Here is a 26683-nt window from a genome sequence, read left to right as displayed (position 1 = left end):
TTTGATTGACAGTTTGCAGCTGTAGCCATCTTGTCCACCCTGGGTGTCCTCCCCTTGCCCTCATTCTTCCCTACGTCCCTTATTTCTGCAAGTCTCCTTCTATTTTGTCCTTCACTTTGCTGTTTGGGTGCCCCCTCTCTTTGTACTGTTGTTTTCGCTCCGTTACACCTTATTCCAATCTGTGTTCTACCTCCTCTACGAGCCTCAACACGATGCAAAAACAAGGCAACCATATTCTCAGTAAAGTTGATGAACATCAGGGATGAAAAAGTCACTTGGATCAACATTAAACTATGTAAGCATCCCAACAAAAGATTGGAAGGACATTTTAAGATGTCTATAGCAACATGCAAGGCATAAATCATTCATATAAAGTAGGGGAAAATCACATTCAAAGATCTTCAGGAATGTCCACAACTCCTGTATTTACCTCTCCGAGTTTGTCCAGTTTGGTGTAGGTTTCAAGCTTGCCAAAGCCAATTTCTGACTGGAGGAATAAAAATAACATGTTAAAACTTTACTGCTGATACTGTGATTACACAACTTCAGGTTCTATTTTTACAGCAACCAATGTCGTCAAAAGTAACGTCATGAGACAACTAAACTTTCATGAGAAAACAAAATGCTATTGAATAACTGGTGAGATCCCTTGCCCCACTTACAAAAGTAAAAACAAAGTTAAAACAAGCAGAGATACTACTTGTTTTGAACACCGCCCCCATGCCAAATACATGAATAACATATCCTGCAGTGCCGCTTTTTTTTTTTTTTTTTTTTTTTTTTGATACTGAAACGAGGCTCGTGAAAGAGCTAACATTTATTTCACAAACAAATCAACCAGACAAACAAAATATATAAAAAGAGGGAGCGGAAGACAAGATGGGGAGAGAAGGGGAAGCACACAAACATAACAATTGAGAGCAAGGAGATGTGTGGGAGGGAGAGGGCTTGGGGGGAGGAGGCGTGGGAAGGGGTGGGAGAAGTATAAAACACAAGGACACCAAGGACTTCCAGGACAGAAGTTGGTATTTCAGAAAAGTGGATTTGGGGTGAAATTAGCGAGGGTAGAAAAGATCAAGGTTTTGGATGGGGGAAGATAAGAGATGGTGGTGAACAGCGTTTTAAAGACCTGGAGGGTGCTGGGTGGAGTGGGATTGAAGAGAGTGAGGGAGTTTGTTCCAGAGGTGGGAGAAAAGAGGAATGAAGGAGTGAAGGTGAGCAGAGAGTCTTGATTTTGGCAGTTTAACCATAAGAGGGTTGCAGGCAGATCTTGTGCGACCTGTAGGAATATTTGGGGGACAGAGCCCAGAGAGAGCTGGGGGGGCAAGGCCAGAGAGGAGTCGATAGAAGACAGAAAGACAACCAACCTGCCTGCGGTGAGTGAGTGAAAGGCCCTCGGAGTTAGCTTCATCGCGGGAGATTCCAATGATTCTGAACGCTTTGGTTTCAACAGCGTGAAGACGAGCTAGGTGTGAGGCAGGAGCACCAGCCCAGAGGGGAGAGCAGTATTCAATTGAACTGCAGATGAAAGCCTTGTATGTGGTGAGGAGCTCAGGTGTGCCAAGGAAGGACTTCGCACGACGGAGGAATGCCTTCGCTTTGGAGGCCAGATTTGAAATGTGGTTTTCCCAGGAAAGATCATGGCAGATAGTGAGACCCAAAAGCTTGAGTGACAGAACTTCTTGGAGAGGATTATTCAGAAAGTGGATGGGAGGGTTGTCCAGTCGGTCTTTTCGGAGAGACATCGTAAGAGTGTGAGATTTGTCAGGATTGAAAGACATGTTCCACTTGTTTGCCCAGTCTGTGATTTTGTCCAGGTCTGCAGAGAGTGAGGAGGCTGCAGACTGCCGATCTGAGGGATGAGGAATGGAGCGACAGAGAGTAGAGTCATCAGCAAAGAGATAGAGAGGATTTTCAAGAGAGTCAGAGAGATCATTGATGAAGACCAGAAAAAGCACAGGGCCCAGAACACTGCCTTGGGGAACTCCAGCCTGAACAGGAAGAGGAGATGAGAGAAACCAATTCAGGGCCACACGTTGACTACGACTAGAGAGGAAGTCCGCCAGCCCTGCATGGAGATTTCCATGGATACCAAAGGAGGAGAGTTTGGTGAGCAGAGCGGGGTGCCAGACCGTATCGAAGGCACGTGATATGTCAAGGGAGACAGCTCTAATTTCCTGTTTGGCATTGAGGACCTCCATCCATTGTTGAGAAAGCAGAAGCAGCATGTCCACAGTGGAGTGACCAGGTCTGAAACCAAATTGATGATCAGAGATCAAGCCATTGGAGAAGAGGAAAGATTTCATATCTGAAGCAACGATGGATTCCATGACTTTGCTGATAATTGGGAGAAGGCTGATTGGTCTGTAGTTGCTACGATCTGTTTTTGCACCTTTTTTGTGCAAAGCGGTGATGTTGGCTGATTTCCAAGCAAATGGCAGATGACCTTGAGCAAAAGAGAGGCACATGAAGATGAAGCACATTCAGCACATGAAGATGGAATTGCAAGGGAGCAGTGTACAATAATTGATCAATTGATTAATTGCGCAATTAAAATAAATAATAAACGTAAAATAATTAATTTCTTTATCAATTGGAAACTTCCAGTTCCGATTCCTTGAAATTGATCGTGCCGATTTTCGTCTCTGCTGATATCCTCAAAGATAAGTTCTCCCGGTTGTTTTGTCGATTTTTACTGTTTATTTTGCTGTCTCTGTGTTTACTGCGTGCTTCTAGTTTGGTTTTGTTTTAAAATTTGTGCCAATTTGTGAGTATTCGTCAGACTTTTCATACCAGGTTTTTGAGGACTAGATTTTCCGAGTTAAATTCCACAATCGTTTTTACGTCAGCAAAGGGCAAAGCCCTCTAGAACAGTGTTTTGCTGTCTGTAGGTATGTATGTATGAGTATACAGTCACGTGAAAAAGTAAGTACACCCCATGTAAAGTTTTGACTTTTTCAACATATTTCAACGTACAGCTACTTGATCTTCATTTCAACAATATTGAAAGATAAAGGTGATATAATATAACAAATATCATTTAACATTTACATTTTGTAGTCCACTGTATAATTTAAATAAACATAAATGCAAATTTCGCATGTGGAAAAAGTAAGTACACCCTTGGCTCTAATAGGTGGTATTGCCCCCTTTGGCAGAAACAATCTCAAGTAGGCGTTTCTTATAACTGTCTACCAGTCTCTGACATCGACTGGGAGAAATTTTTGCCCACTCCTCCATGCAGAATTCTTTCAGCTGTGCGATGTATGAGGGGTTTCTTGCATGCACAGCTCGATTGAAACCCCCCCCCTCAACATCTCGATGGGATTTAGATCCGGGCTTTGACTTGGCCATTCCAGAACCCTCCATTTCTTTCGTTTCAGCCATTCCTTGTTGGATTTACTGGTATGTTTAGGGTCATTGTCATGTTGCAAGGTCCACCTTCGGTTGAGCTTCAACTCTCTGACAGATGGCCTCACATTATCCTCAAACACCCTCTGGTACAATGAAGAATTCATCGTGGATTCTATGATGGTGAACTGCCCAGGCCCTGATGCAGCAAAGCTGCCCCAAACAATAATATTTCCACCTCTATGCTTTACAGTTGGTATCAGGTAAAAAATAAAAATAAAAACCACCTTTAGAGGCCATTTTTCCCCGCAAAGCATGGGTTGCCTTTTTCGGGAACCGTGGTTGTTGTTGTTTTTTGGTCCCCTTTTTGAAGCAATGTTTTACGGCCGGATGCCCTTCCTGACGCCAACCCTTTTTGCCGCCTTTAACGACAAACAGGGAATTACCAGTAAACTGGTACTCAATTAGCCGACCTCGAAAGGATGACAGGCTGAGTCAACCCCCCTGGCGTTAATTCAGCGATCGACCGGGATTCAAACCCAGGATCCTAGGATCCTAAGCTGGCACCCTATCCGCTAGCCCAACACCAGGGCTATCACACCTGTCAGGTATCACCAGTTGGTATCAGGTTCTTGTGGTCAAATGCTGTCTTTGGTTTTCACCAAACATGTCTTTTGGTACTGTGGCCAAATAGCTCTACCTTTGACTCATCTGTCCAGAGCACATTGTTCCAGAAGTTCTGGTCTTTGCCGAGGTGTTCATTGGCAATCTTTAGTCTTGCCCTGATGTTCTTTCTGAACGGCAAAGGTTTCCTCCTGGCACACCTCCCATGTAGATCAAATTTGTGCAGCCTCTTTCTAATGGTAGACTCGTGCACTTTGACATCGACAGTGGCAAGAGCTACCTGTAGGTCCCGTGATGACATTCTGGGGTTCTTAGAGACTTCTTTCAGCATCTTGCGGTCTGCTCTCGGGCTGAACTTGCTGGGGCGGCCTGGCCTGAACAAGTTGGCAGTTGTTTGGAATCTTCTCCACTTGTAGATGATCTTCCGGACAGTCGAATGATTGATTTCAAATTGTTTGGAGATCTTTTTAAATCCCTTCCCAGACTCGTAGGCATCTATAACCTTCTTTCTGAAGGCCTCAGACAGCTCTTTTGATCTGGGCATGGTGACGCCGCACACTTCAACAACAAAGAGCAAACCAAACGAAATGTCTGAGGTTTAAATAAGACAGGTTCCTCCAAGATCCTCTCCAACGATGTTCTAATCATTTGCACCTGAGCTGGTGCACCTGATTCTAATTTTAGGTATTTGAAGTCGTGATAAATGCAGGGGTGTACTTACTTTTTCCACATGCGAAATTTGCATTTATGTTTATTTAAATTATACAATGGACTACAAAATGTAAATGTTTCATGATATTTGTTATATTATATCACCTTTATCTATCAATATTGTTGATATGAAGATCAAATAGCTGTATGTTGAAATATGTTGAAAAAGTCAAAACTTTACATGGGGTGTACTTACTTTTTCACGTGACTGTATATGTCCCACACAAATGTACACCAATCAGAGCTGAGGATCTGATCACATAACAGGGGTGATGTGATGTGATTATATCTGTGATGTCATTGCAGCGTATGAGGGCAGACTCCACAGACCGCCATTTTCATTTTTATGCTGTTCAGGCCGAACATATCAAACCTGTCATATATCACAATCGCCATGCTCTAATTTTACATTTTTCATTCAATGTGAAACACAAACAACCCTATTGTTAAAATGATCATCAAATATCAAAAGCATTGGCGTTACGGATCTTCCAACAACACAGTACGTATAGGCCTTCGGCTTCATGCCTTCATGCCTCACCTTCAGGCCCCTTTGACCAAATTAGCCCAGGTTTCTTAATACAATAGTATCGTTTTCATAATAATAATAATAATAATAATAATAATTATGTTAATAGTAATGATAATCTAGTTAATATAATCATAACACTGCAATCCCTTTGTCGTGACTGCAAAGTTACTGGATTGAAGCGGTGTATGGTTCATGGATGACTTGGTGAGAAGCGGTGTACTAATTATCGCAGTAGTAAGGATTTAGCCTTGGTTTATTAATACAGTAACATTGTGTTAATAATAATAATAACGATAATATTAATAATATAGTAAATATAATTGTAACACTGCAATCCCTTTGTCTTGACTGCAAAGTTACTGGATTGAAGTGGTGTATGGTTGGTTCATTGTTGACTCGAAACAGAATAAACCAGTGTCTCAACACAATTTCTTCACTTCCATGGTGACAGACAGCTTAGAGACTTAGAGTACTTCAAAATAATTTAATACTTACATTATTTGCTATAACTTACATATACAACTGGTATCCCCACCCAGGTCATACTATCTGTTTCAACTAAAGTATCAAACAAGGCCGGCTATGCCGCTGTTGTAATTTCAGTTTTGTTGTTTTTTTAAATGTCTTTTCTCCCTGGTACTTTCAGTCCTTTTATTTTCTCCTCAGTCCCCTTAGTTCTCCTTCAAATCTCCCAATTATACCTCCTGTTAAGTGTCTTAACATATAAAAAGGCAAAAAAAAAACAAAATCAATTCTTTGTTTGTCCATCTTGTTTACCCCATGCACCCACACAGCCTTCTCCCTTCCACAGATCTCCTGATGACCCTGTTCTCTACTGTTGTTGTGCTTCCCTCTCTCGCCCCTCATCTCCCGCTCCCTTTGTTATATGTTATATGTGTTGCTCTTATACGAATCTCGACTAAGTATACCAAAAAAAGAAAATGGCTAATAGCATACCTAAACCACCACTGTTTCATCCAAATCTGCAACTCTTTGAAAATTAATCAATTAATTATTGAAAAAATAAATAATTAATCGATTAATTAATTAATCAATAAATCAAAAATACCCTAAAGACCTCTTGATGCCAAAATCTAATCGGTTCATCTTTGCATCATTATACATACTTCTGCAAAGTTTGACTTGGATTCCTTCAGCCGTTCTTAAGTTATCACGGTAACAAAAACCTATCATGGACACACACAGATGGAGGAACGGACGCGAACAACCCGAAAACATAATGCCTCCAGCAACTTCATCAGCAGAGGCATAAAAACAGGGATCTGTATGCCTAAAGGGCATCAAAAGGAAGCAAAACAAAAATGGAATTTTTCATGCAGATGCATAGATCTTCTCCACCTCAAGAAAAATATATTTAAATAATTTAAGATATTTAAATAATGTACCCCGAAACAAATTTCCTTCTGTTGCGGCATCAATTGTGAGGGGGTGGAACCTTGATCATTATTGTGATATCTCAGATGAAATCAGATAATTATTGTGATGCGATACTTATTCCAGAGCAATTGGGATACAAAGAAGAGAGCCAGAAATAGAATCCCTTAAGATTTACTCTTCTTTTTTTTGTAGATGTGCCAGATGATGGAAGTCGGGGACCTATGGAACGTTAAAAATAACCCCCCACAAATAAGAAGGGTTCTTATGTACTCCCAATGTAGTCTGTCAGGTAATAGAAGGAAGCAAATTGGATCAAAGGGGAATACATGAAAAGAAAAAAAGGAAATACAAGTGGCTCAGATTATAATCAGTAGGAAAGTACAAGTACTCATATATGGTGTTTCGTGGTGTTCTTTTTCCTTCTTACAATCGTCTTGTCTCCGCCATCATCTGTCCCTTTGCCTCCTCCCGATCCCTCCCGCTCCCCACCCCAGCTAAGCTAAGCTTCCTTTCGGTAAGAACACATACAACCACAAAATGGTGTGGTACAATTGATAACCTATCCAAGTGTGATGATAGCAATGCAGCAGTTTTATATACGATTTCGTTATTGCAGCCACTTCATTGCAGAAGATAGCTGAAAGTGAGTGTTGCGTTTCCATTTGCGCTAAGTTTATCTCCTTACACAGGAAAATACTCCTTTGTTGATGTATTTTACTTAGTGCTCAATAATATCATAAACCACTAATTCCCACAAGGAAGTGAAGGATGAGGTTAAAGCTGATAATGTGCGTGCATTGGCTGAACCTCAAAAAGGCAATTTCATAGCCGGATTTGATTCCATTAGCAATCGAATTCGGAGCCGAATAACTCGAGTGGAGGGAATGCCACTGACCGAGTCACCAAGAGTCTCCAAAGGGAAAAAATCTAATCTGGATTAAATCCCATAACTTTGATTTTAAGCACAAAAACCTACTGGTTACCTGGTGTGAAAACCACCAATCAAAACAAGAGAGTATGAGCATGTGTACTTTAACCTGCCTTAAGCAATGCCAAATACAGGGCTGGATGCAATGGTCAAGTACTGACCAATGAAACCCGTCGAAGCCGCCGGCTGAGAGGCCTGTCAAAGGGTGGACTATTCATGGCAAGGCGTTCCAGGTAACCTTCAGGAAGTCGGATGTCCGCAGGCAGAGAGAGACGCTTGTTTACATCCTGTCAAAGTTAAAATGTTGACTTATTAGCGACTATTGAAGCAACAGTTTCCACTTTTTTAACTAAACTAAACACATCCCACATTAACTCTTATTCTCACATCAATTTTCCCAAAACATCTCCCTTCTCCCAATTTATCTCAGACTGCCTTAGAGATGATTCAGTAAATCTCTTCACCCATCTTCATTTTCCTCTACTTAGTTGTCCATTAATTAATGGTATTTGTTTGCTAGAATCAAAATTCCCTTAGTTCGTTTAGACAAACAAAATCTACTTATTTCACCTCCTGTGAAATCCGTCGGTTATGTCGCAGACGAACACGTACAGGTGATTGAACCTCATCTGATGAAGTTCCCGATGCCTGATCACTCTCACCATCAGAACCCATCCTTTGATTCTCAAGCACACCTGGTGTAGGCAAAACATGGAGGTTAGTGATCAAATCACCCAAGGTCGGTCATATAACAGAATTGGATGTTACGCAACTTTAAAGAAAATTCACCATGTTTGGACTTGCTGAGCTTAGCCCTAAGTTTACATTATATCATCTTATGTGCTGCTGTCGTTCTGAATGTACAGGGAAAACCTCGTAAATAATGCGAATCCCAAAATAGCACATCCCAAAATAGTTATTCAGATTATTTTATAACCTTTATGGGAAGGCTATTCTGACTTCAATTGATCAAAAGGCTGATCACTTCTATTGTGTGCATTTAAAAGTATTTCCCTTGCAATTTCCAACTTTCCCTTTTAATATCAGCCGCAGCAGGAAAAATTTGGTGCCATAATTAATAAGACACGAGATTTATTTATCCATTGTCTACCGATATATTTAATCCATTGTTTATCGGCAGCTGAGGGGGAATGTAGTATTGGGATTTTCACGTCTGTGCCACTTGTGAATGACTGCAGCCGTAGAGGAACCCAGATAGGGTTTGAAACAGCAAAGGGCAAATCTTGTGTCGCTTTTCTTGGTTGCTTTATGCAGCCTACTTTGGCTGGAAGAGCATGGGGGTTAATTATGGAAATCCTATCCAACTGGGGTAATTGATTAGGTGAGAGTTCATTGGTTATTCCATCCAATTACAGATGAGACCTGATTGGTCTTGATATTTGTATGTTGACTGCTATTGGTATTGCACATGGTACATGCTTGGGAACCTCGGTGGGCGTGCTTCTTTCTACGCTTTCGCTGATGACTCGCCAACATATAATGAAACCGAGCTGGCGAGTGAGGGGGCATGTAGCATTGGGATTCTCATGTATGTGCTACATGTAAATGTCTGCACCTGGAGAGGAACCCGGGTAGGGTTTGAAACAGCAATGGGCTTCCCTTGTGTAGCCTTTCTTGGTTGTTTTATGCAGCTTTCAGTTTTCTTTGGCTAGAAGAGCATTGGGGGCAATTATGGTGTGTGACTTTGTATCGGATAGGTTAGTTATTTCCCATATTAAATGCATTAGCATAAGCGTAAGGTAATTTAATTGTGGTGTTCAATATGCGTCCTGGGCAGGATCACCACAGAGACCAACGAGGCCCAGGCCAAGGACCCAAACTTTGGGGAAGGGGGGAGGGGAATTATGGGTAAAAAAACCGATATATATATATATATAATTTCAACAATACACATTACAATTACACACCAAAAAATAAACGTTCATCAAATGGGAAATAGTTCATCAAATGAGAAATATCAATCTGAAAAAGAAATCGTGTAAATAAAATAATGGTCAACAACAATGGGTCAGAAAAGACTGAATGCCATTTGTTTACTTGCAATTGAAAACATATTGACGACATATTTGATGACATTGTCGAGGAATTCTCCATCAGCAAGACATGACGGAGGCCTCTGTGATCTACCATGAAACATAGTCAGTGGGCCAAGGGTCACCAACCATGCACCCTTCACCCCCCCCCCCCCCTCCCACCTCCTATGATCCAACCTAATGTGCACAAGTATGTTCATTGACGTCCCCTTAGATAGAAAAAAAAAGATGTTAACATTGAAAAAACATGTTGTCACTTTTTCTGTTTTCTCATGCCCTATTGGGACCCATGTCAAAATGTCACTTTTTGTCACTGCATAACCGCCATTTGGTGAGGTTCGTGAAATTTGTGCACTTTAATATTGCAATATCTCAGTAGTAACTGGCTCAGATGAACCGAAAGTTGGCATGTTATTTCATTGTCCTAAGCACAATATTCAGACAAAGTACGATGAACTTGCCAAGTTCAAATATTGTATTAATGACGTCATCTCATTAGCATATTCTGAAACATACCATATTTGGTAGTACAGCCACTCTGAAGTGGGATAATTTCTTAAACATAGTGAAGAGTATAGAAGTAGGTCAGATTTGAGATAAATAGTAGTTTCTTTATGCAAAACCATCCACATCACCATGTCAGGAGTGAAAATGCAAACTATCATGCCGAGAATTATTTGCATATGGTACACAAAGGCCAGTGTTTGCAGTCTATCTGGACAATTGATGCTTTTCTGCTCTTTGCTGTGAGAAATCCTTATATTTTAATCAAGGCTTTGGATCCACATGCAATAGCGAAACTATACATCTCAGCAGCATGTCATGAATGTAGTGCTGAACTATATTTCAGCTATATTTTAGTTACCATTCGACCTGCTTCTAAGATTAAGAAAATCAAAACTAGCAATGAATGATACAACCTCAAAATAATTATAATAATGTATGATTTAGCAACACAGGCTATGATTTATTCTCACTTTGTTCATTCCCTACCTCTCCCCTTATACCTTTTAATCAATTCATTGTAGACATCTGACTATTCTACAATGAAAGAGAGCCCCCAGAAAGCAAGAAAACTGAAACATCCTATCCAACAAGGTAATGGAGTTAGGAAGCCAAAGGTTCACCAGGTGTGTGCGCTTCACCATACAGGTAACAAAGAATGGACCATTCACTCTACTGTCTCGGTCCAAAGATCCAAATGACAGGTTAATAAAACTGAAAGACAATCGTGACCGGAGACTCTCCCAGCGTTCACGTTCTCCTCTATCTATGCGTAGAAGAAGTCTGCAAAAACCGATTCCAGAAGAACATGGCTACCACCGAGACTGCTACCAGAGGTTTACGATGAATCTTCACCATTTGACACGATGGAAAAGCGATGAAGCAAGGCCCTTCCACTTGTCGTGTCACACGAAGATCTTCCATTGACAAATATATTATCATGTTTCAACCTGAAGTTAAGTTACCTATGCAAGCACTATGTACAGACTTGGCATTTAATATGGAATATTTTTTTTGTGGGGGTGAACTTACTTTTCAAGATGACTTAGAACCAAAAGTTCATTGGAATTATGTTGAAATTATTCTAGATTTTGTTAATGTGACCTTTAAAAGAAACAAAAACCACATTTGACATTTCGAAGCAAATAAATTGATCCTTGAAAGTGATGTAAACTGATATGGAACTCAAATCACGAACAGTACTGTGTTAAACTTCTGTGCGTTTTCCAGAAGTATCTCTTTATTTTGCACATTAGTCAAATTTTTTTCAACAAAAACAAAAGCTAAATTATGACTGGGATTACGGACAGTAGAATTACAGTTCAGTACTTCGTGTAACCCCCACGAGCATTCAGGAGAGCACGTACACGTCGAGGCATGCTGTTCACGAGATTTGCCAAGGTTTGTACAGGAATCGCTTGCCATGCAGTGACAATAGCCTGCTGCAATTTACGCACAGCGGCAGGCTGCTGGTCCAAGTTGTCGATTTGACACGTTAATTCTGCCCACATGTTCTCTATCTGATTCATATCCGGGGACATGGCAGGCCACTCCATATGCTCTACACCACGGTCAGCAAGAAAGTGTTGGATCATGCGAGCACGATGAGGCCGTGCATCGTCATCTTGGAAGACAAAGTTTCCTCGAAAGGCTGCACGAGCAAATGGAAGCAATGTTTCTTCCAGAATGGCCCTGTACTTGAACTGGTTCAGGTTTCCATTCAGAACAACCAGGTCAGTTTTGCCCCCTGCATGAAAAGCAGCCCAAACGGTCACCCCACCACCTCCAGCTTGGACTCTTGGCACTATACAATCTTCGTTGTGGGCTTCATGCACTTGTCTGCGCACTCGGACGCGGCCATCTTGACGATAGTCCAGAAATCTAGACTCGTCACTGAAGGTCACGTGATTCCAGTGTCCTGGCTGCCATTGACGGTGCTCTCTGACCCACTGCAATCGGCGCTGGCTGTGTTGTCTGGTCAGGCGTGGCTTTCTCCAGGGACGCCTGGCACGATAGCCTGCTTGAACCAGTCGTTGGTTGACTAGCCTTCTGGATACAGGCACATTTGTCAGTTGCTGCCACTCAGCCCTAAGCCGATTAGCTGACTTGGTACGGCCATTGCAGACTTACCGGTGCAGCTGGCGATCATCTCTCTTTGTGGTTCTGCGTGGACGTCCTGGCCTCGGTATTGGAGTAGGGACACCCCTCTGAGCATTTCCTTTCAGGATCTTTGACAACTGACCTTGAGTATTGCCATACTGCCGAGCAGTAGCACGCTGTTTCATGCCAGAATTTCGTAAAGCCACCACTCCATGACAAACAGCATTGTCAAGTTGACGGACCATCTCCAGAGGAAGCGGCAATAACTTTTGTAGACGTGCAGCAGTTGTTTTCCACTAATACAGAACGCAACAACCCTTATATACCCGATTGTGAAGCCAATCGTCAAATGTACCTGTCCTTACATTTTGTCACGCCACCTGTGATATAATCCTGTTATTGACTTCTTGCTGCAAAAGACAATCAGTGACATGGTTCTTTCAACAAAGACATCACCAAAGGGTAAAAGAAACTCACCAGATTGATATACTGAGTTCAGAAAGTAAACCCAATTCAAGGAAAAAAAATTATGCCATATTAAATGCCAAGTCTGTATCTGTTATTCATAGCACCCCCTTTCCAAACCCCAAGTACCAAGCAAGTATGTTGAAAGGTAAACTTGAAAGGCATGACATCTCGAGGGGTAAATTGTCACTTTGTCAACTCGATGGCAAGGGAACATCTCAGAGTTTCCTCGTGTACAGCTCTAGCATTTGCATAGATGGAGCAATCAAAAGTGCACATGCACTTGGCTCTGGTCTCATGATAGCAGAGGTTGCACTTCTTTTACGAAGAACCATTGTCAATGCATTTGAGAAGTCAGCAACATTACCATGGCCCACAACAACACAATACCTAGAGAGTGCAGATGATGCTCTCCCTCCCCAACTGGAGAAGTTCCTCAATTACGTGATATCAGGAAAGCCATCAAATCACTCAGGGGAAGTCATTAGGCTTATCAAGTCTGTAGGTCAAGACATCTGTAGATCAGTTACGAATGGGCAGTGGAAGATGGCTAAGCATATCCTCATTTGCATGACTCTCAGGCATCTATTTCAAAGTGCAGAGTTGATTACACTTCTGAATAGGTTTGGCCATTCTGAGAGTTATTCATTTTCGCTTGAACTTGAAACGGCCATTGCTCAAGCACATGAGCAAACTTCCAGCATACGCTCAACACAGATTATTCACCAGCCAGATGTATCCGCTGTTTTCCATTCTGACTTTGACAATATTGATAGATTCATTTCAAGCTTAACCGGTTCAGGTTCAATTCGCACTACACATGGAATCATGATGCAGGATGTGGTGACTTATGAAACTCTTGGGGGCTCCAAACCCTGTGTTTCCTCAGTCCCACGCAACAAAGATCGTACCCTACCAGCATGTTACGTTAACACAAGGTCAAGCCCAGACTTCAGAGTGCAACACTGGCAAAGTGATGAAGAATCTGAATCTATAAAGAAATCATTGAGGAAAGACCTGGTCTGGATATTTTCAAGACAAGTAAGCAATGAAGGAGGTCAAGAATTCCCCGGCCTTGGTGTTTTTCTCTTCAACTGGTGTGCCACCTTCACATTTGACTACAATTGACTAATATCCTAAGATAAATCATCCTATCATTGAGTACAGCACAGTTCAGGAATGCCTCGGAGCAGCAGAAGCAACCAAGAAGGTCGGCCAACAGTATGTAATAACTACATTCGATCTGGGAGTGGGCATGAAGGTGTATCCTCTCCTTTGGAATAGTCCTCTCATATACAAGGATCACATGGGAATGATAGGTACTTTCCACTTGGTTTGTGCTTACTTCAGAATGCTTGGGAAGAAGATGGAGGAGTCTGGTCTCAATGGCATTCTTCTTGAAGCAAGGTTGTTGTCATCTGGTTCACTGCATGGTGTAGTATCTGGTATGAACTACTACAGAAGTATGCACTGCCACAAGACGATGCTCGAGTGCTTAGAGAAACTTCCTCTGGAGCAATTCTTGTCAATGAGTGGCAGGGAGGCCTTACTCTGTGGTGTGACAGCACAAAATCAAACAATTGGTCCAGTCTCCATCAAAACAGATGACATTCTGTATTGGAAGATGCTCATATTGATGAATTTATTGGCACCTATGGAAGATTCAAGAGTGATGTTCGTCAGTGGTCTCTCGGTAAGACAGGGCAGTATTGGATATTGTTTATGGATTGTGTGCTGCTTGTGCTTTTGATGATTAAAGCTGTGAAGACCAACAACTTTCCACTATATACACGCTGTCTGTTCCCAATGCTGGATCTTTTCTTCAGCTTTGGAAGCCACAACTATGCCTGCTATCTGACATACTTTGCACTCTTTATTGTCAACATTGAGAAATCCCACCCTCTTTGGCCTAGCAGATATTATCTCAGATTCTGATCTAGCTACCAAGCATCGTGATCAATGTCCATCTCAGATATGGAAGTCATGTGTGGAGACAGAAATGGAAGCAGTGAAAGAAAAGCTTCATGAATCCATTTCATGTAGTTGACAAGACAGAGCTGTACTACCCATGTTCAGTAGCATGTGTACCTCATGAGATTCATCAGAAAGATGTCATGCAAGCCCCTGATACCAGAAAGCAAGAAAAAGAAAAGTTCATCAAGGACAGGTTCGAGAAGAAGGCAGATTTATTTGAGCCAATCAGTAAATTAAAGCATAAGACTATGGCAGACACAAAGAAGACAATCAAATTGAATACATCTCGGCAAAAAGTAAATGAATATAAGAAACAAGTTAACGTGGCCTTTCAACTGCTTATACAGCTCAAGGACAGCTCAAGCTTCAGGTGCTCAACTGGACGTATACAAAGTGAATTACCCACTTATCCCTGTTCCCTACTCAATAGGTACACCAGACAATTTTCTGGCAAAAACTGGCAAATCCAAGGGCTTCCAGCATCTTGCTAAGAATGTTGACGATTCAACACCACCTCCTCGTGATGACAGTGATAGTGGAAGATGGAAATTCTGTCTTCTATTACATGAGGGAGATGCCAGAGAATTTCCATGAGATAAGCTTCAATATCTTCAATGCAGTGTCATCCCGATCAGATGTCATCTTCAGCACTGATGTGTACAACACAGACTCGGTCAAGTCATGTGAAAGGCAGAGAAGAGGAGGCGGAGAGAAGAGAATCATTCATTTTTTCAAACAACATTTTCTGCATTTTGCTGCACTATGCTCATCAGAGCTCAGATGTTACCTTGCTTTTTGATACAGGAAGGGGGTAACAATAAAAGTTTGAATGATGTCTCTCAATTTGCTGGACATTCCACTCCAGAGTATTGTTCTGCCTTACTTGGTCAACATGCATTCACATGCGACTCCACAAGTGCATTTAAAGGGATTGGTAAAATCAAGCCCATCAAAGTAATGCAAAAATCTAACAAGAAAGAGCAATCAGAGATTGCAGAACCTCACCAGGATGTGTTTTTAGGTTTTTAAGGCTTTTGTGTTAAAAGAAATATGGCGGCCGAACCATGTGACTGATGACGTCATCATTTTTTTTCCTCCACCGATTTATCCCGAGATTAGAAATTTCATCTTGATCGGATGAAGTTTTGCACTTGTCGAATTACGACGTCATAATGGAAGGACATCATCATTAACATATTGTTACGTTTGTAGGGGATAGGCAGTGATTACTTTAGTTCAGGTAGATTTGCATAAATTAGCATGCTCCGATTGTCATGAAGAAGAACCACCACCATGTAATAAGTAGGGATCCGGTAGGTCGTGTGTTTGGATTAAGTGTTACCAATCTTGGACAAACTGAAAAACTTTGTACCTCTATATCTCCGAAAGTGCTGAACAGGAAAAAATGTGACGTGGCTCATTGTAAAGAACTCTCCATGGGGAATAAAATATGTTAATGATGATGTCATAGGTGCCTCCATTATGATGTCATAATTCGACAAGTACAAAACTTCATCCGATCAAGATGAAATTTCTTGAGCATAATCTAGGAATAAATTAGTTTGGAAAAAAAATAATGATGTCATCGGTCACGGTCACGTGGTTCGGCCGCCATATTTGATTTAACACAAAAGCCTTAAAAACCACTGAAAATACATCCTGGCGAGGGTTTGCAATCTCTGCTCTTTTTCTTGTTTATTTATGCATTATAATCAATTAAGTAGTTCATAGTCACGCTGTGACTATGCTTCAAAAAGGGGACCGAAAAACAACAACAACCACGGTTCCCGAAAAAGGCCAACCCCCACTTTGCGGGGGAAAATGGCCTCTAAAGGTGGGGTTTTTTTTTTTTAATAGTCACGCTGTGCGTGCTTCATCCCGTCTCACAAGCCGTCTGGGTTGTATTGCGTTTAGGATAGGAATGATACGTTTCATATCAATGTGTGCATGCGTGTGTGTGGTAATGAGGGGAAAGGAGGAGAACGAAAGGATTGTGGGCCTATGGCCTAAGGACTGTTTAATCTGGCTCTGTATGCATCATTTTACAAATATGAAGATATCGTCCAACCTCCACAATGTTTGTGTTTAAAACCGCCATCCCTTATTTACCCCTTTTAAAATGTTCTTTCCTTCGTAAACCATATTTATGTCCCTTTTAAGCGACCTGTTAGACTATCATGCACGAGCTTAGGTGAGAAAAGCAGGAGTTTGGATCCTAACTGAGAAGGAGTTTTGATCCTGACCAAAGCAGACCCCCAAGAGGGAGGGGTAAAATGTACCACGGCATATGGTGGGGCATGGTATTTATAAAGACGGGTGAAACCAGCACAGGGGAGGAGAGAGAACTGGAACCTCACCTGTTGGAGCTGCATGCGACCATGCCGGAGGGGCAGGGGATTCCCTCCTAACAGCCCTCCCTCTAGAGCCATGCTCTCAAACACGCCCCACCCTGCCAGCCATGCTGACTCTCCTCTCCTCAGGCCAGGAAAGAACTGCAAGATGGACATTGGGTCGATACTCCCATGCCTCAAAGGTCCAGCAGTGTCCCGCTGGCCATTACCAGGGTATTTTCTGTCTTGTCGATCCCTTGTTGTTAACTATCTCTCGTGGAATGAATGGGCCACACCCTGATGGGCCTACACAAAACGATCAAAAAAGAGCATCACGCCACCTACAAAGCATGCCTAAGTTGGGAGGGGGATGAGAAGGCACCGACAGAAAATGCTCAAACAAAGTCCCTCCCTTTCTCCAGCGTCCACAACCATTACTACCCGTTCCTGTTGGGTTGGCCATAGGGAAGTCCCCAGCCCAAGTCTCGCACAAACTGGCCAGGGCAAGTCCCTCACTAACACATACCAATAATCCATCAACACTTCGGAGTGTCCTCTTTTTTGAAAGTTAAAATATGGTAACCCAACTTTCACGGGCCGGCTGGGGCAAGTCTTTCACAAGTGCACATTGGTGGTGCATTAGAGCTATTGTCAGCAGACGGCTTTGTCGAATGGATGATAAGGTCTGGACAGAGGAACACGAAATGGAGGAATCTGGGGGATAGGGGGATAGGGTGGAGAGGGTTAAAAGTTTAACTCGGGGGAATGAATGAAGCAGCGCAATGAGCTAACCTCAAAGGGGAGGGATCTCAATGGGACAGTGCGGATCTCACACAAGTCTCGTGGTTTTGGGCCCAGAGGTGTGAGAGGGTGGGGGTTCAAAGGTTTGCCGTTGGGGCGGGAACTTGTGACATCAAGGCCACACCAACAAACTGCCATAATATACTTTAGAATTTAATTTAGCGATATTATTAGTCATGGTCAATAAAAAACAAAAAACAAAGGTAAAAAAAAAAAAAAAAAAAATTCCCTTGGAGGCAATTGGCTCAGTAGTTTGGGCATGATTGGCATTTCACACACACATACAGACATCAAGAAAATGACACATACAAGATGGTTCAAAGAGTGGACGTAGTAGCTTCCTTAGATACTTGCACACACCTTTCAAAAATTTAGGTTGTCTGAAATCAATTTCTGTGTGAATACACCTTTAGAAAGGCTTCAAGAGAGAATGAAAAGTGAACGGAGTCCTAACAGAAGATATGCATCAACTTATGAGGTGCTTTTGTTTTTTACAAGATCATTCTTTTATAACCTTTTTTTTTTCACTCTTACTGACAATTTGAACATAACTCAAAACAATAGCTCTTATGATGATGATGACCATCCCTCTTTGCATCTTCAGGTGCATAGGGCTGCCAAAGCAGTTTCTTGGCTATTGGGCACAATCCTGGACGGGTTGCCACTCCAACACACGATACTCGAATGGCTCATTCATCCGAGTAAGCTGGTACTCATTTTGCCAACCTCGGAAGAATGACATGCTGAGTCAACCCGACTGGTGTTAATTAAACGGTTGACAGGGGCTTTAACTCAGGACCTTGCGACCTTAAGCCAGCTACTTAAACCATTAAGTCAACACCAGGTTGCTCTTGTAATGCATAATGCAGAAATGTAATGCAGTAGATGCATCATGATGGATGTACAGTTCAGTATAAAGTTTACAATTAGCAATCCAAACCATGAGGGTTTGATATATTTAACTACTTAAAGTGTATCGGGTCCCCCTGGGGCACCTGTAGTGTTCTGTGAAACTGAATACTGAAGCTAGCCAATGAGCTTTGAGCTGGGATTCAGCGAATGGGAATGGGCGCTCCGAAAGAGCGGAACTGGCATTATGGCCGTGACCGGAGCATGTTAGATAAAGTGATTGCTGTTCAACAAGAAGGCCTGCCATGTATTCATTGAGCACACCCAGCTATGTTCGTACGTGTTGTGAGTGCTAGCGTAACTCTCACCATGACAGCACCCTCTTGTTGAGTAGGGTATATACATAATTGGTTAAAATGGGCAGCTCTGTAAGATCTCTCTTATTATTTCTTATTATTATTATTTTTCTTATGATCTCTTATTTCCGGTGTTTTTAGAAGTTTTTTTTCAACCTGGAAAAATATAAACCGATTTATAGGTTTTCAAATCCAGCAATCCAAACTTTGAGCTCCACGTATGAGCAGGTGAAGACCCTCGCAATGTATGACAAAAATCCTCGTAATGGCCGCTAGAGGTTTATCTAAATCCTTCGAAACTCAGAATTTTTTTTGAAAAATATTAAAAAGATAGGGAGTCAAAGGGGTCAAAGATTTCTCGCTTTGAAGTTTGACCTCAAGATTTGTTTTTACATGAACCAAACTTTGGGTGGCTTATTGGATGGAAATTAGTGGGCAATGGGTACCATAGTTTTAGGTATTTTTGGCTATGTCTGAAAAGTTCAGATATCTTTTTGAAATTTCGATTTCTACTTGAAGTAGTTAAAACAAAAAAAAAGTTCATTGAATTAGGTGACCAATAATAAATAAATAAAATGTTAGCTTGGCCAAATTGTGTGGGCAAGTATAGTGTTTTCTGCTAAAGGCCTTGATCCTGCTGGGAGCCGGAGATATACCTAAACACGTTAAGTAAATCAAACACAAAAGATCTATGAACCTGACAGATTCAGGTGGACTAATAAAATATGAAACCCACACGGGAGTTAAAACGTGGATGGATGAGTAAGTCACCAAGCCGTTGCCCAACACGATGTGGGAGAGGGTTCAGGGTTGGCTCCTGCGGAGGGAGGCGGCTGTGTGGACGACGTAGGGGTGGCTTGTGCCACTGGCTGGGCTGCTGATGTAGGAACGCGTGCATCTTCTGTGAAGCCACGCTCGACTTGCCAGCTGTCGATCTTGAAGCTGGTTTGTGATCGTCATGGATTTATTGTGCAAACCCAATTACACACAGTATTCCAGGCACAGTGTTTGAAAGTGTTGAATTTGTGCCGAATGGGAAATAGATATGTGATGAAAGTGCAAGAGATGATAATGTGATGCTGATGTAAAGAGAAGTGGCAAGAGGTGACTTGCAGGTCAAGGTGGAGGTATGGTGGGGTTCAGCATAAATTGGTGATGATTGAAAGTGAAAATAACCACAGATTAATAAATGTAAAATATGAAACATAACCAGGGTGGAAGACAAAATAAAATATCAAAGTCAAGTATGAGTTAGGAGGACAAAAACAAACAAAAATAAACAAAGAAGAAAACAGAGGAAGGGAGAAAATAAAGACATTTGGTGAGACATTTAATCCACACTCCACACACTAGGTGCAATTAAATACCTGGCCATTCATCAAGGTGACAATTCTAACAAGAAAACATTTGCACTTGCTTGGGGCTTCAAAATGCAAATTATACAACTGCATTGGAAATCTTGTTAGGACTGCACAGAATTTCACCATTGACATATTCAGATGTGGAAACACACCAGTTAAATACGGAATTATTTTTCAACTTTCTGAGTATGGACAACATTTTGAATATCGTTTGACTTTGCAAAAACCATTAAAGATTTCATAGAAAAACTAGAGCAATGTGACTGTGTCGCCAATATGCCTCCGCATAATCTCACAGCTGGTAGATGCCCTCGTTCACTGTCCTAAAAATAAACAAGTTTGATTTAAATCCCTTCAGCTGTTTTCAAGCATCACATTTTCACCAGCCATGACAGGTTTCACATCGACCAGTGAAGCGGTTTCAGAGAAGGGATTTTTTTGAATATCGGCTTTCTAGCTAACATAACTGCCACACCACGTGACATATGACCTTTAAAAATGTACACTCTGCATATGTATGGGTTGGGGATCACATTTGTGAAGTTTCGTGTTGATTGGATAGGGTTCATTTTTCTATCCAAAATGGCTGCCAAACCACGTGACTTACGACATCATTTTCAAACTATATGCAACAATGGTGTTAGATGATAGTTGTAAAATTTCGCATCGAAAGGGTAAGCGGTTTCGGAGATATAATTGTTTAATATTTTCCTTCAATCCAATATGGCTGCCACACCATGTGACCAATGACATTTTCGTGATCATCTTTTAATCGCCATGCCTAGTCAATGACACACATAAAGTTTCGAGTCAATAGATTTGGTGGTTTGGGAGAAGGTGTTTTTTTAGGCTTTTAGGTTAAATCCAATATGGCTGCCATACCACATGACCTACGACATCACAACTATCATAAAAAACATTCTGCATGGGTGTGACCCCTACCTTGAAAGTTTCATCTCAATCGGACATGTAGTTGCTGAGAAAAACGGGGTTTAGCCGGTATGGACGGACGTATGGATGTATGGATGGACGGACAACCCGAAAGGGGGCGGGAGCATTAAAAAAAAGGGGAAAAAGTCGATTTCACCTATTCCAGCTTGGTTAAGCTGCCACGTTCTAAATGTTGCACATAGAAAAATGGCAGAAATTTGGCCGCACTTATATATTAACCTTTCTTGTATATTAACCCCACCCTCTCCATGTCGCACACCTCATTCATATGGATGCCTAAATGTACAATCGTTACATATCTGCAATTCGCTCATTATAACATCCGTGCTTTAGAAATATATATATACACATATACAGTGCCTTCAGAAAGTATTCATACCCCTCGACTTTTCTCACATTTTGTTGTTTTGCAGCCTGAATTTAAAATAGATTAAATTGAGATGTTTGTCACTGATCGACACATGATACCCCATAATGTCAAAGTGGAATATATATTTTTTAGAAATTTTTACAAAATAATTAAAAAACGAAAATCTGAAATGTCTTGAGTTTATTATAAGTATTCAACCCCTTTGCTATGACATTTCAAATTGAGCTCAGGTGCATCCAATTCCCTTTGATCAACCTTGAGATGTCTCTACAACTTGATTGGAGTCCACCTGTGGCCAATTCAATTTATTGGACTTGATTTAGAAAGAAACACACCTTTCCAGAGACTTGTAATGTCTCACAGTTGACAGTACATGTCAGAGAAGAAACTCTACCATGACGTCCAAGGAACTGTCCGCAGAACTCAGAGGAGACATAGATCTGAGGAAGGGTATAAAACAATTTCTAGTGTTGACAGTTCCCAAGAACACAGGGAGCACCATCATTAGGAATTGTAAAAAATATGGAACTACTCAGACTAGTCTTGGAGCTGGCCGTCCGACCAACCTGACAACCAGGACCTTGGTCAGGGAGGTGACCAAGAACCCAAACAACCACTCTGACAGAACTACAGAGTTCCTTGGCTGAGATGGGAGAACCTGCTGGAAGGACAACAGTCTCTACAGTTCACAAATCTAGGCTTTATGGGAAAGTGGCCAGATGGAAGCCACTCTTGAGAAAAAGGTACATGACAGCATGCCTGGAGTTTGCAAAAAGGCACATGAAAGACTCTTGGAGCACGAGGCAAAAGATTCTGTGGTCTGATGAGACGAAACTTGAACACTTTGGCCTGAATGCAAAGTGATACTTCTGGTGGAAACTGAGCACTGCTCTTCACCCATCGAACACCATCCCTTCTGTGAAGCATTGTTGTGGCACTGTCATGCTATGAGAATGCTTTTCAGCGGCAGGGACTGGGAGCTTTTTAAGGATAGAGGGAACAATGAATGGAGCAAAATACAGGCAAATCCTAGAGGAGAACCTGCTTCAGAGTGCAAAAGACCTTTTGACTGCGGTGAAAATTTACGTTCCAACAGGACAATGACCCCAAGCATACAGCTAAAGCAACACTGGAATGGCTTCAGAACGAGAACCTGAAAGTCCTTAAGTGGACCAGTCAAAGCCCAGACTTGAATCCCATTGAGAAAGTGTGGAAATACTTGAAGATTGCTGTTCACCGACGGTCTCAATCAAACTTGACAGAGCTTGAGCAAATCTGCAAGAAAGAGTGGGAGAAACTCCCCAAAACCAGATGTGCAAAGCTGATACAGACATACAAAAGAAGACGTGAAGCTGTAATCGCTGCCGAAGGCACTTCTATGAACTATTGACTCAGGGGGTTGAAAATTTATGTAAATTAGATATTTATGTATTTTATTTTAAATTATTTTGTAACGTTTCTATAAAAAATCCACTTTATCATTATGGGGTACTATGTGTAGATCAGTGACAAAAATACTCTCAATTTAATATTCAGGCTGTAACACAACAAAATGTGAAGACAAGGGGTGTGAATACTTTCGGAAGGCACTGTATTTGCCTCACCATACCAGTGAAGGGATGAGAGTGTGTGTGTGTGTATGTGTGTGTGTGTGTGTGTGTGTACCAATTTTAATATACAGACTTGGCATTTAATATGGAAGATTTTTTTTTTTCTTGACTTGGGTTTACTTTCTTAACTCAGTATATCAATCTGCTGAGTTTCTTTTACACTTTGGTGATTTATTTGTTAAAAGAACCATGTCACTGATTGTCTGTCGCAGCAAGAAGTCAACAACAGGATTATATCACAGGTGGCGTGGCAAAATGTACGGACAGGTGCATTTGATGATTGGCTTCACAGTCGGGTATACAAGGGTTGTTGCGTTTTGTATTAGTGGAAAACAACTGCTGCACGTCTCCAAAAGTTATTTCCGCTTCCTCTGGAGATGGTCCGTCAACTCGACAATGCTGTTTGTCATGGAGTGGTGGCTTTACGAAATTCCGGCATGAAACAGCGTGCTATTGCTCGGCAGTATGGCATCACTCAAGGTCAGGTGTCAAAGATCCTGAAACGAAATGCTCAGAGGGGTGACCCTACTCCAATACCGAGGCCAGGACGTCCCCGCAGAACCACAAGGAGGGATGATCGCCAGCTGCACCGGTTAGTCCGCAATGGCCGTACCAAGTCAGCTAATCGGCTTAGGGCTGAGTGGCAGCAACTGACAAATGTGCCTGTATCCAGAAGGCTAGCCAAGCAACGACTGGTTCAAGCAGGCTATTGTGCCAGGCGTCCCCTGAGAAAGCCACGCCTGACCAGACAACACCACCAGCGCCGATTGCAGTGGGCCAGAGAGCACCGTCAATGGCAGCCAGGACACTGGAATCACGTGATCTTCAGAGACGAGTCTAGATTTCTGGTCTATCGTCAAGATGGCCACGGCCGAGTGCGCAGACAAGTGCATGAAGCCTACAACAAAGATTGTATAGTGCCAAGAGTCCAAGCTGGAGGTGGTGGGGTGACCGTTTGGGCTGCTTTTCATGCAGGGGGCAAAACTGACCTGGTTGTTCTGAATGGAAACCTGGACCAGTTCAAGTACAGGGCCATTCTGGAAGAAACATTGCTTCCATTTGCTCGTGCAGCCTTTCGAGGAAACTTTGTCTTCCAAGATGACAATGCACCACCTCATCGTGCTCGCATGATCCAACACTTTCTTGCTGACCGTGGTGTGGAGCATATGGAGTGGCCTGCCATGTCCCCGGATATGAATCCGATAGAGAACTTTTGGGCAGAATTAACGAGTCAAATCGACCACTTGGACCAGCAGCCTGTCTCTGTGCGTGAATTGCAGCAGGCTATTGTCGCTGCATGGAAAGCGATTCCTGTCCAAATCTTGGCAAATCTCGTGAACAGCATGCCTCAACGTGTACGTGCTCTCCTGAATGCTCGTGGGGGTTACACGAAGTACTGAACTGTAATTTTACTGTCGGTAATCCCAGTCGTAATTTAGGTTTTGTTTTTGTTAAAAAAAAATTTGGCTAATGTGCAAAATAAAGAGATACTTCTGCAAAACGCATAGAAGTTTAACACAGTACTGTCCATGAATTGCATTCGATATCAGTTTACATCACTTTCAAGGATCAATTTATTTGTTTCGAAATGTCAAATGTGGTTTTTGTTTCTTTTAAAGGTCACATTAACAAAATCTAGAATAATTTCAACATAATTCCAATGAACTTTTGTTCTAAGACATCTTGAAAAGTAAGTTCACCCCCACAAAAAAATATTCCATATTAAATGCCAAGTCTGTAGTAGAGCCGCTGCAATACATATATTCTAAGGTGTTTTTTTTAAATTACATCACATGCACATAGCTTTCGTTTGATTGAAACAAACGGTGTCCATAACGTTTTACATTTAAAACACAGGGTGTCCTTAAAGTCTTTATGCAACTGAAACTTTTATAACTTTTGATGTACTTACACATGATAGAATAAACTGTAAATGGTGCATGAAAGCAAAATTCATTGATCACACATGATATTCATGGAAGCACTCAGCAGCAACTGGAGAATGTTTTCAACAAGTTGGAAGATTGGACTGAACAGTGTATTACAAAAGCCTACAAATTTGAACTGTATCGAGGTAAAACTTGATGAATGACAGAGATGTATCTGGTGGACAGGTTGGGTGAAAAACAAGGAGGAATGGATTCGATTATGGTGAAGATTAGAATCCGGATCTGGACCGGATAATATTTCTTTACCATTGAGAGATACGGCCACGTTCGATTATATAGCATGATATGTCAAAAAGTTGTGGATGGCATGACAAAACTAGGTGGATGGGATGGTTAGGCGACAAGAACAAGCCGGTTCGATTTTGAGTCTGGTCTGGATCCAGATCTGTGGGATACAAAACGTAAACTGTACAGCCCGGCAGAGGTATGCTCTCTACCGAGTGCCGTTCTTGTTTATAGTTTGTTTCTATCACGTGTGCATCAAAAGTTAGAAAAGTTCAAAGTTGTGCAAGGACTTTATGGACACCCTACACAAATGCTAGATTATGGAAAGAAATCTTTAAAGGAGGAGGGGTCACACTCAGACACTTGTTTTGTCAAAGGGGTTGGTCACCGAGACAAATACCCTGGCTAGGATTTCCATTGTTACTCATAAATGCTGTCTTGTTTCTCTCCAGTAAAGGCCACATTCGATATCTGCGAGTGGTTTAGGTTACCATCACTATTTTACCGCACCCTTCTGTGCACTCCCTCTGGTCATAAAAGAGGAATCCGGTCTCATAAAAGGGGAATAAAAGGGGAATACGGTTCGTGCAAGGACGAAAAAAAAACCGCAAAAGTTCACCAACATTAAAAATTATAATTGGCTCAATCAAGAAAGTTGAAACAGATTTTTTTTTAACCTCAACAAATAACTCAACAAATACAGCAATGGCAATTTATGATGATTCATGGGGAAGGTCAGTCATAAACCTGCAATGTAACGCTACAATTATATTGCCCTAAAATGCAGTTGTTCATGGCCATGGCAGAGATTATATCAACAAATCGCAATCAAGAATGAGGACACAACAAACAGCATGTTAGTAAGAACGTTAGTTAGGGGTGAGGAGAGAAACACCGCATTCCTATGCATTAAGCAATGGATGCATGAAGAAGAAATGAAAGCAGAGTACATAGAGCAAAATTAGCTGCTCGCCTCTGGTCACAAAGGAGTCCGGTAAAAAGAATTGCTAAGATAAACGTCAACTTAAAGCAGCATTCAAAAGTTATACGTGCATAGCCACCTATTTATTACACACTCAAGCTCATATTACCTTGAACTAGCACAACACTGTGGGAACGTTCAACAATAAAGCCACTCTCACACAAACCTTTTGCTTGGCAATATTTCCACCCAGAGTTCCTTAATCTTCTCTTCCTCTTCCCTTTATAAGGGTTGAGGTAACCAAGCAGTTTATCAGAT

At 41.7% G+C, this 26683-nt stretch overlaps 1 protein-coding gene across 7 annotated transcripts in view; it reads right to left on the bottom strand.

Annotated features, from left to right (window-relative positions):
* LOC137424590 (cyclin-dependent kinase 17) overlaps window positions 1-26683 on the bottom strand; it is a 133839-nt gene that overhangs the window by 68066 nt on the left and 39090 nt on the right. For 4 of the 7 annotated variants that reach the window (XR_013623045.1, XR_013623046.1, XM_068112191.2 and 1 more), the window contains exons 3-6: window positions 19749-19919; window positions 8115-8239; window positions 7706-7831; window positions 431-487 (exon numbers count right to left, since the gene is read on the bottom strand). Coding sequence is in view for 4 of the 7 variants with exons in the window: in XM_068112191.2 (XP_067968292.1) it covers window positions 431-487; window positions 7706-7831; window positions 8115-8239; window positions 19749-19919 (479 nt within the window). In the remaining 3 variants the exon portion in view is untranslated. The remainder of the gene's footprint in view (window positions 1-430; window positions 488-7705; window positions 7832-8114; window positions 8240-19748; window positions 19920-26683) is intronic. The other 3 variants (XR_013623047.1, XM_068112193.2, XM_078775646.1) reach the window with 1 other exon arrangement.

This window comes from Myxine glutinosa, chromosome 4 (assembly GCF_964187855.1).
Source record: "Myxine glutinosa chromosome 4, kmMyxGlut1.1, whole genome shotgun sequence".
In the NCBI taxonomy this organism is placed as follows: domain Eukaryota; kingdom Metazoa; phylum Chordata; class Myxini; order Myxiniformes; family Myxinidae; genus Myxine; species Myxine glutinosa.
The sequence above is the reverse complement of the archived record's forward strand: the minus strand, read 5'-3'. Positions and strand labels throughout refer to the sequence as shown.